The 10,241-nt window shown below is 46.0% G+C and overlaps 1 protein-coding gene across 2 annotated transcripts in view; it reads left to right on the plus strand.

Annotated features, from left to right (window-relative positions):
- The window catches only part of LOC126531156 (cholinesterase-like), a 47,897-nt gene extending 39,615 nt beyond the window's left edge, over positions 1-8,282 (plus strand). Inside the window, exons 1-3 of one of the 2 annotated variants that reach the window (XM_050178576.3) lie at positions 3,764-3,904; positions 4,801-6,273; positions 7,733-8,282. In XM_050178576.3, the coding sequence (XP_050034533.2) occupies positions 3,903-3,904; positions 4,801-6,273; positions 7,733-7,874 (1,617 nt within the window). In that variant the 5' untranslated portion in view covers positions 3,764-3,902 and the 3' untranslated portion in view covers positions 7,875-8,282. Of the gene's footprint in view, positions 1-3,763; positions 3,905-4,800; positions 6,274-7,732 lie in introns of those variants that run through there. The other variant, XM_050178575.2, reaches the window with a different exon arrangement.
- Positions 8,283-10,241: the final 1,959 nt, after the last annotated feature.

The raw sequence follows: 10,241 nt of genomic DNA on the forward strand, positions 1-10,241 counted from the left end.
TTACAGAATGGGTGTCAAGAGAAGGAAAGCGCAGTCGAGGATGGCAGACCAGGTGGAGCGATAAAACTAGGAAATTCGCAGGTGCTAGTTGGGATCGGTTGGCAAAGGACAGGGGTAATTGGAAATCGCTAGGAGAGGCCTTCGTCCTGCAGTGGACATAAGACAGGCTGATGATGAAAGTACAACCTAATGGAATGCGAAGAGATTCACCCAGTGAGCCCCGTAGGGAATGTACACATTCCAGAAGCGCTTGGATTTGAAGTGGACGGAAGCATCAACCGGTAAGCACTCGAGATAAGCAAGATACGTTTGGAGTATTGGTGGAAAAAAAGCAGGCAAGAGATTGGTACTATCATATAGCGGTATAAGGTAGATGAAGGAGTTTTGAGGAAGGTAAAAAAAAGATTAAGGAGATGTGCACAGACATGCTAGAATGAAAAGCTTGTGTAGCTCACTTGATTAACTTAAGCAAGCTAGGTGACTGTTTGTCGCCGCCCCGTGTCAAAGGTGGTGTGAATAAATTATCATCATCATCAGCAGCAGCGAGCGTCCAGTCACAGCATATAAAAGAAAACCCAGTGAACAATAAAGCCACATACAGATAGCACAAGTTCCCGCAAACGTTTACAATGTCCTTAAGTGAGCACGTTCACGACGAACTATCTTTCACCGCGACTGCATAATGTCACTGTTTGCCAGGAAATCGCGAAGAACCGTGACAGCGTGTCTTTGTTTCAGCACGACCAGTACACAGTGACGTTATATATATATATATATATATATATATATATATATATATACATACATTTGAACTGAATTTAGAAAATTATAAGTTAATGACAGTGAAAGCGGAAGAAAAAAACAACTTGCCGCAGGTGGGGAACTATACCACGTCTTCGTATTACGCGTGCGAAGCTCTAACCAATTGAGCTACCACGGTACCATTTTCCCATCCAATTTCTTGTGTGTTTATGTTTTCACTACTAAAACTAACCTTGGAACTAACCACTCACAAACCTTGGCGGCGGATGTGGACCATCACTTCTGTTGCAGGCGTCACGAGTACGTGATCCTTTTGGGTGAAATGAACTGGTTTACTGGTCAATAAATTGAGTTTATTCACCAGTTGTCAATGCGTTGGTATGTTGTGAATACCAAAAAAGGGTCAGTCGGGCATAGGAAAGATAACCTTGCCTTGTAGCCATACCACGTGTCTTCACTAATTCTCTAGCATAGATAAAAAACGCTTTGCACTTGGTGTTGAAAATTCAAAAAAAGGGCGAAGGTAGCCGGATTATGTGCCGCAGTCGTCAGTCTGTGTGCTGCCTCATTTCATTCAATACCAACATGGCCTGGGAATATTATGGCCAATGTTCTCGGGAAGCAAAAGTATGAGTGCGTATGAATTACTTCCTTTGCAGAAAAATGTCTCGACAAATGCTCGAAAGCGTCAAGTGCGAGCAATATTTAAAACTAGCTAGTGATATACGTGCAAAATTTTTAAGGAGGTGCGTTAATTACAAGCAACGGAAAGTGTTCATTCAGCTGCTCGAGAGAAAGAAGGAACAGCTTAGATGGAAATTGGGTTCTGATTCTGCAAGGGCGCACAATTCTTATGCCTTTTTTTGTCTAAGCGTACTAGTATACCAACAGACGTAAAAACAAATAGGCTGGAACAGAGAGAGAGAGAATTAAACATTTATTTGAAGCAGTGACTTGTCAGTCGAGGTGGGAGGGTTCCTTATTCCAGGAACCCTCTGGCTTGGATCGCCCTCCGGGCCCGGGCGACGAGTTCGCGCTGGTCGACCAGGTCAGGCTTGGAGATCGCAGCCTCCCTCGTTTCAGCGAGGAGGTTTTGGTCTGCGTCTGCTGGGGCTGCTGGTTGTGCCGCTGTGATGGTTTCTCGGGTTTTCTTGCATTGCAGTAGGAGGTGCGCCAGGCTGTCTGGCACGTTGCAGTGTGGACAGGTGTAGCTGTATAGCGTCGGGTGGAAATGATGCAGTAAGCTTCCATGGGTAAAGGTATTGCTCTGGAGTCGCCTGTAGTCAGTGCCTTCGTTTCTCGTTAGTTTTGGATGTGGTGGAGGGTATACCCTGCGTCCAAGGCGATAGTGCTGCAGTAGTGCTTGATAAGTTAGCGGTATTGTTTCTGTTTCCTCCGCTGATTTGGGTGGGTGGGACATGCCTGGAATCTCGTGCGGGGAGGCCCGGTTGACGCTTGCGCGGGCCGCGGCGTGTGCCGCTTCATTCCCCTCGAGTCCCTCGTGTCCGGGAACCCACATGATGCAGGTGTAGGGGGGAGGAGTGTCGCCACGTTTCAGTATGTTGATCGCTTTTATAGAGATCCTGCCCTTCATGTAGTTACGTGCTGCTGCTTGAGAGTCGGTGAAGACCACTATGGCATGCTCACTTGTATGGGTGGCGAGTGCTATAGCGGCCTCCTCAGCTGTGTCGGCGCGTTTGGCGAGAATGGTCGCCAACGCTAGTGTCGTACCCTTGTGGTCTGTGACGCTGATGGCGAAGGCATTTCGGCCCGGATACTTGGCTGCGTCCACGTAGCGCGCCTGCAGGTCGTTACGGTGCTTGCGTCTGATGGCGTTTACCCTGGCGAGCCGTCTGCCTCGATGGTGTTCTGGATGCATGTTTCGAAGTATCTGAAGAACTTGTAGACATTCTCGGAGCTTCGACGTGATCTTTTCCTTACATTCGTCATCGTGTTCTGGGTTGGTTAAGTATCCTGTGCATCGGAGGACTGCTCGGCCTGTGGTTGTTAGCTTGAGTCTCTCGATCTGGTTGATGAGGTGCGCTTCCGCGAGTTCTTCCCAGGAGTTGTGAACTCCCATGCGAAGCAATCGGTCAGTGGAGGCGGTTGTCGGCAGTCCTAGGGCGAGCTTCGTGGCCTTTCGTATGAGAAGGTTTAGCTTTTGTTTCTCGGCTGACTTCAGGTTGAGGTAAGGAGTTCCGTATGTAATGCGGCTGTAAAGGAGGGCTTGTATCATTTGCAAGGTGTCGTGCTCTTTGAGGCCATTGCGGCAATTGGCCACCCGTCGTATCAGATGAGTAAGCTGTGCCACGGTGTTGTGTAGCCTAGGGAGTGTGGCGGAGCCGGACCCGTCCTTGTGTATATGGACTCCGAGAATTCTAAGTGAGTCGACCTTCTGGAACAAATATAAAAAATATATATAAAAGGAATACAGGAACAGTTGAAGGTGAGACAGAAAAAGAAAACAGTATTTACGATGCTGTCAACCATTCATGTAAGTGAACAGTTCAAAGCATCGTGGACGTCTGAAGCAAGTGGACGTTGAAAGCAAGTGGATGTCTGAAGATTGCGTCTTCAGACTTCCACTCTACGTGAGACACTTACCGCCCTCCTTTCCATTTACTATACACAGCCAACACATGTACATGCTACTCGAGCGAGGATAGAATGCCTTGATTGGCAGCTGCCGTGGAGCATCATATTTGTTATTACTAGCAAAGTCACAATTTCGCTTGTCTATGCACAGACACACCCGTAAATGATGAATGATTCGACAGCGCTTTAGTTTATCACCGGAAACAGTAAAGCAACCGTACGCATTTCGTTTTCATATGATGCATTGACACGGGGCAAGAATGCCCAGATTTGATATCGGCAGAAACGACGAAGGAGGCTGAAGAGGGGTCAAAGGAAAGACGACGAGGTTAACGTTGGCCGTTCTCGAGTGGCTTTCTTATCGGTTGCTTGGAGGAACAAACAGTTGCAGAGATAAAACGAAATCTAGAAATCATAAACAGGAAAATGCACGTACGGTCGGCACAGCTCCTGCGACACAAGCCGCTCGATTATCAAAATCGCTGCAGCGCTCTGGTAGGTTCTTGCACCGTCGAAGACGAGGACAGTCCACACTCACTTGCAGAATGTAAGTTGACATAACGTCCTTCATTTTCTAAAAAAAATTATAATAAATATAAAATAAAGTATCAGAAAAGAATTCATCCCGTAAAGTACCGAGGTGTCTCCACACCCGTAATTGATAATTGCTAGAAAATAGCATATCCGCCATGAAGAAAAACAAGAATAAGCGTGAAAGTCGAAGGGGAGGTGGTGTATTTGATACGTTGCGCATTTGATGTCAGTAAATTCACGCCGTATAGCCGCTGTACGTGGGCTATGGGTTGCCATCGTCCTCCTTATCCTAATGTGAAAAAAAAAAAACAAAGTGATTAAATATTTCACTGAATGGCACTTAAAGTCCATGTGCAACTATCTCGCCTTTCCATTCCTCACCAGGATGTAGAATGAACATTACAAGTTGGAACAAGTGATTTGGAATCTGAACTTGATATTCTATTGCTTCCTTCAAATAAAAAAAGGAAATTCGTGTGGAAGGGAGGGAGAAGGGCAGAATGAGGTTGTGGGGGTAACGTTTGGTGTAATATCGCAACTTAGAAACATTCTCAAAATTGTAGATGCGACTTCCTATTCTGGTAAATGTGTCTGTTTTTATTAGAAGGCATGTACGCGCTCCTTAGGAAAATTAATAAACGATTCAAGTCAACCCAATTGAAAATGAGGGTAGCGTGCTCTATTAGTACTTTACAGTAGTCGCCGCAAGCGTTAGTATCAAGGATGCGCTTATGGAGGCGTCTGTAGAGTATTTGTGAACACTTTTAAACACAGAATACGGGATAGTTTAATATTGATGAAATAATTATGTATTCGGAGGCACTGCTCGGAGTGGCGCTCAGTCATCTGAAAAATCCCAGAGCACCGAACCCTGTTGTTACGCTCTTACGCCTGCTTTGGTCCTTGCAGGAGTTGCTTCAGGAAGGGCCAAATGGTCATCTACACGAACATACTCTTCACGGCATTGGTTCTGTCGTCATCCTACGCCACTAGTAGCGTAGTCGTCTCGACAGCAGATGGTTTCCTTCGTGGCCTGTCCCAAACGATACTCGGAAAAGACATTCAAGTGTTCTTGGGAATTCCATACGCTAAACCACCCGTCGAAGAACTGCGGTTCCAGAAACCACAACCCCCTTCACCGCGGGACGGAGTCTACGATGCAACAGGCGCTAAGAACTCCTGCATGCAGCCTCCGTATCCGAAAATGTTTGACATTCCAACGGAGCTCTCCGAAGACTGTCTCTATCTGAACGTCTGGACACCGCTGGCTTCGGAAAGGTTGAAACTGCCCGTTCTGATATGGTTTCATGGAGGGATGTTTACAGCGGGCTCGGCATACGAAACTAGGTATAACGGCTCTGCCTTGGCAGCCCTCAATGACGTTGTCGTAGTTTCTTGCAACTTTCGCCTGTCAGTGTTCGGTTTCTTGGACGCAAATCATACTGAAGCACCCGGTAACTTGGGTCTGTGGGACCAGCTGTTTGTCTTGCAATGGGTCCGCAGAAACATACGTGCATTCGGCGGAGATCCGCATGCGGTGACTCTGTTTGGTGAAAGCTCCGGCGCCAGAATGACTCATGCTCACGTTCTGTCGCCTCACAGTCGCGATCTCTTTCATCGAGTTTTCCTGATGAGCACCGCCATTAGCCACGACACTTGCGTCGACACTGTGGCCCAGAGCATCACCAAAGGCAACGTTCTCTCTAAAGCCGTAGGCTGTGGCTCCTTCGACCTGTCGACTAATACCAGTCAAGCGCTCGAGTGTCTTAGGCGCAGAGAAGCGGAAGGAATTTGTACGGCCACGCAATTAATATTTAGGCCAACGCTGGAGACTGAGTTCCTCCCGTTCCTTCCATCAGTCGCCATCGAGAACGAATATTTTAGCACTGTCGACGCAATGGTAAGCGTTACGGCTAACGAGGGACCTTTTGTATTTCTTGTTCTGCGAGATGACGAAGTCGTTAAGGACGACTTGAGTACTGTCGGCGGGGATTTGCTGAAAGCGTCTGTCGACAGCCTTATGCGAACTTTTTCCAACGACAGCTTCCGCGCCGTAGCCACGGACTATATGAAGGCTATTCCTGCTGATAACAAGACTGCACTAAGACAGATGGTGGCAGGGCTAATGGGTGACTGTTTATTCAACTGTCCAACAAGGCTCTTTGCCGAGAAATACTCCGCTAAAGGCAGGAAGGTGTACGCAGCGGTTTTTGCGCACCGGTCCAGAAAGTCACAGTTGCCAGAGTGGTTTGGCGCAATGCACCTGCAGGAAGTGCAGTTCGTATTCGGCATTCCTTTCCTGGATCCAGCAAACTACACGGACGAAGACCGAGAATATAGCGTATACGCAATGAAGAGTCTGGCGTCATTCGCTCGAACTGGGTAAGTGTGCAAAGAAGGGTTCTTTGTCTGGTGCTCGGACTTACTGGACATCGTTGTCTTGGGTATTTAAACGAGAGTGGCTACTCAGTGAACACTTCATGCTTCTCGACACGTTTGACTGTGGTAGCAAACGCACGCCACACAAGGAGACAAGTACTGGACCAGCACAAGCTACTATGCCCTAGCGATATATATGTATTATAATATACCAGAATGCCGCAACGCCAGTGAACGTAAGTGATGTATTTCCAGAGGTACAGTTAGAATGTCAAAGGGCCGAAAAAGAAACATAAATTCAAGTTTTTTTCAGCGTTTATATTAGGAGCAAGGTATCTCCCAGGTTTGTCTGAACCATACAGTGCATTGAATACTTCCATTCTTAACGGAAACGTCATTGAAAAGATGAAATACGTTCTAATATATGTCTGTATTGGTATAAAAAAGGTTCGATATTTCTCGTAAAAACTTGAAGGCAGGTCTGCGCGCCGCAATGATTATTTACGAAAGTAATTTGGAAAGATGAGCTCGGTTGAGTGATTGCAGGCTGAACACACCCGTAGTATCTGGATTATTTTCGATTGTTTCATTTAATGTCTCCAGCCAAGAAATCCTGCAAAAATGCACATACAATCTTTTTGTGCCCCATGAGTACTTAATATCTTCTCGAGAGTCATTGAACATTATAATGGGCATTGTATTCAGTTCTTTAAAAAAAAATAAGTCGGAAGCAATCACATAAGACATTCTTTGAGATCTCGCAAGTGGCTTAGTGAGAAAGTGAAAGTTCGCTGGCATTTCTCACACGCCGCAACATTCTAGCCTTCCGCGTTCGAGAAAGTGGGACCTAAAGAAAAACACCTTGAAGTGCATTTCTGGTACCCCTAGACGACAGGAAAAATTCGGAATGCAGCATGGGCATACCAACCCACCACACTATGTTTCATCTTCGTCTCTTTGTTTAGGCAAAGGAAGGTGGTTTTTAGCATATAGCTAACATGCGCAAGCGGTTACTTTGTTCACCTACATGGTGATGCTGCTTCTAGCACTTCAATGTGACTTTTAAAGGAAACAGAAATGGGCTTTGTATGCTCGTAAAATACCAATCAATAATAAGAACTCACTTCAAAAGTGATTAGTTCCATGAGTTGTCTTCGGGTCTCGGGAGGATAGATGCATTAATTATTAAACCTATACGAGTGTATAACACTTCCTCTTCATGATACGATGAGTAGCTGGAGCCATGCTAAGAGGAAAGTCTTATCACATCAATAAAAGTAACGGTATACGTAACGTGACAGGGAAAAATTTTCTTTCAAGCAACGATTTCTTCTGAGAGCTTTTATGCTTGGCATAGGTGTCGAGTCTCTATTACCTCTTGAATGCAAATTGAACGTTTTATTTCCTATTTACCACGAGCTTACATATGGCTTTCTTGTTCATGAATCTTCGTCTACCACAGGGTACCTGTTTTGCCTGATGGAACGGAATGGCCGGAGTTCTCGCTGCAGCATGGAGACTTCATTTGGCTCCAACCTGGAAATTACACCATGGCAAAAAATTTTGTTGCAACTAGCTGCGATCTGTGGAGGACGCTTCTGTGACGCCAATATGTTTACCAGGTGGTCTATGCCAATGCAAGATCAATAGGCTTGGTTATATAAAAGAAAAAAAAAAACTATGATGATTTCAGATAATGTCAGACATTTCTTTAGCTGATTTATTTGGAGCAGAACAATTTACAACGCTTACACTTGCTTTTTATGGCATAGTATATGTGTCATGATTAAATAAAAAAGAGAGAGAAAGGAACAAAATGGGAGGCTATGCCTTTTCATTCCTTCGCTTGTGTTGCAGTGACAACGCTTTAAATAGCACGAATACATTCGGGAATTCTGAATTTGACAGTGATTAGAGGACTCGGTCTTAGCGTACAAGCATAAAGCCACTCCCTGTCACTTGGAACTTATGAGTCACACCTGTTACAAAACAATAAATATCCGCCTCACTGATTGGCCAAATGTTTGAGTCTTTCTACTGATCATTGCGTCGACTGAATAGCAGCAGCACCAGCAGCAGCAGCAGCAGCAGCAACAACAACAACAATGTAACGAAGCTTCATTTGCTGAGTCGAAGGCCCCCTAGGCAACGTGAAATAAATTGATGGAGTGAGTTGCTATCCATAACCTCTGTAGACAGAGGTTATGAATAGCAGGCTATAAAACAATTCTGCAACAATTTTACTACCGACAATATTGAGAACGTATACATTTAATGTCCCATTTCAAGCCAATATTTACCGGCCGTTTCCTGTCCGTGATAAGAAGTGCTCACTATCACGACGCAACCACAATGATTCAATAATATATAAACGTACGCAGAAAATAATAGACCGCAACTAGTATTGAAGCTGGGATCGACCCCTCTTAAAACTCAGGCTGCAGAAAATTGCGCAGCCATGACGTCGGCGAAGCATGCATGACAAAAACTGCATTGGTATCAGTGCATCAGTGCGGCCTGCATCGTAACAGCTATTCGTAGTTTACGATATCTATGCCTGCGGGAAGTTTCACAGTTTTCTTCCCTTGCCCACTTTATAATGTCCAAGTAGAACTTTAATACTTCCTTTATATTGCTACGGAACAGTATTTCCAATGACGAAGAGGCGAGCAGTGAGAAGACGACGACGACGACGACGGCTAGCGCGGGCTGTTGCCTCTTGGACGAGTGTGGCGTATTCCCTTGTAAATATACTTGTATATAGTTTTTCGTCTGCGTCTTCCTACGTAACACATCTGGTGGAGGTGGACGTTCCCTGTACCTCGTCATGGAGCTTCGCAGTGGACGGTACGTCGAACCTTCCTTCATGGCTCCCGGCGACGATAACTCGAGTCAGCCGCCTTCGACACCTGCTGCCATTTCGACGACCTACATCACTCTCCCCACTCCTCGTGATCCTGGCGTATTCTCGGGCAAAGATGGGGAAGACGTCGAGGACTGGATCAGCCTGTACGAACACGTCAGCCGCAATAACCGGTGGGACCTTGCTATGATGCTCGCCAACGTAGTCTTTTACCTCGGTGGCACGCCTCGAGTTTGGTTTCGGACGCACAAAGATGAGCTCACCAGTTGGGATTCGCTTAAGCAAAAGCTCCGAGGCTTATTCGGCAACCCATACGGTCACCAACTTGCCGCGCAGAAGGCGTTATCCAGCCGTGTGCAGACGTCAACGGAGACCTAGGTGACGTACATTTATGACGTCTTGGCTCTGTGCCGCAAAGTTGACGCACATATGACTGAGTCCGACAAAGTTTCCCACATCCTCAAAGGCATTGCCGATGACGCCTTCAACTTGCTCGTTTTCAACAACGTGGCTACGGTGGATGCAGTTATAAAAGAGTGTCGCCGCCTGGAACTCGCTAAAAGCCGACGTATCGACCAGCAGTTTGCCCGTCTGCCCAGCACTCAAGCGACATCTTGCCGCCGGGGGTAGTGCTACGGAACAGTATTTCCAATGACGAAGAGGTGAGTAGTGAGAAGATGACGACGACGATTGGAGGCTAGTGCGGGCTGTTGCCACTTGGACAAGTGCGGCGTATTCCCTTGTACATATACTTGTATATAGCTTTTCGTCAGCGTCTTTATACGTAACAATATGATTGAAATTTTTCACAATTCTCAGCATTTACAACGCGCATGGTTAAATTTAAGTTATTTAACACTACCACCCGCCATTCCATTATCTTTAGAACGTCATTTGAAATACAATTGATAAGCAAACCATCGAACCTTAACTTGACGTTTAGTAATATGTATGCGGTGAGGCGCTCCCGAAGGAATACTGCATTCCTTTCACTGGTCGCACGATTGCGTGCTTTCAGAAATAGTATCTGAGCACCTGTACATGCCTCTTCAGTGGATATCTTACGTGACGTCATGAAGAAAGCTTCTTAAGGTGCTAGTACACGAAC

This window comes from Dermacentor andersoni, chromosome 5, assembly GCF_023375885.2.
Source record: "Dermacentor andersoni chromosome 5, qqDerAnde1_hic_scaffold, whole genome shotgun sequence".
NCBI lineage: Eukaryota > Metazoa > Arthropoda > Arachnida > Ixodida > Ixodidae > Dermacentor > Dermacentor andersoni.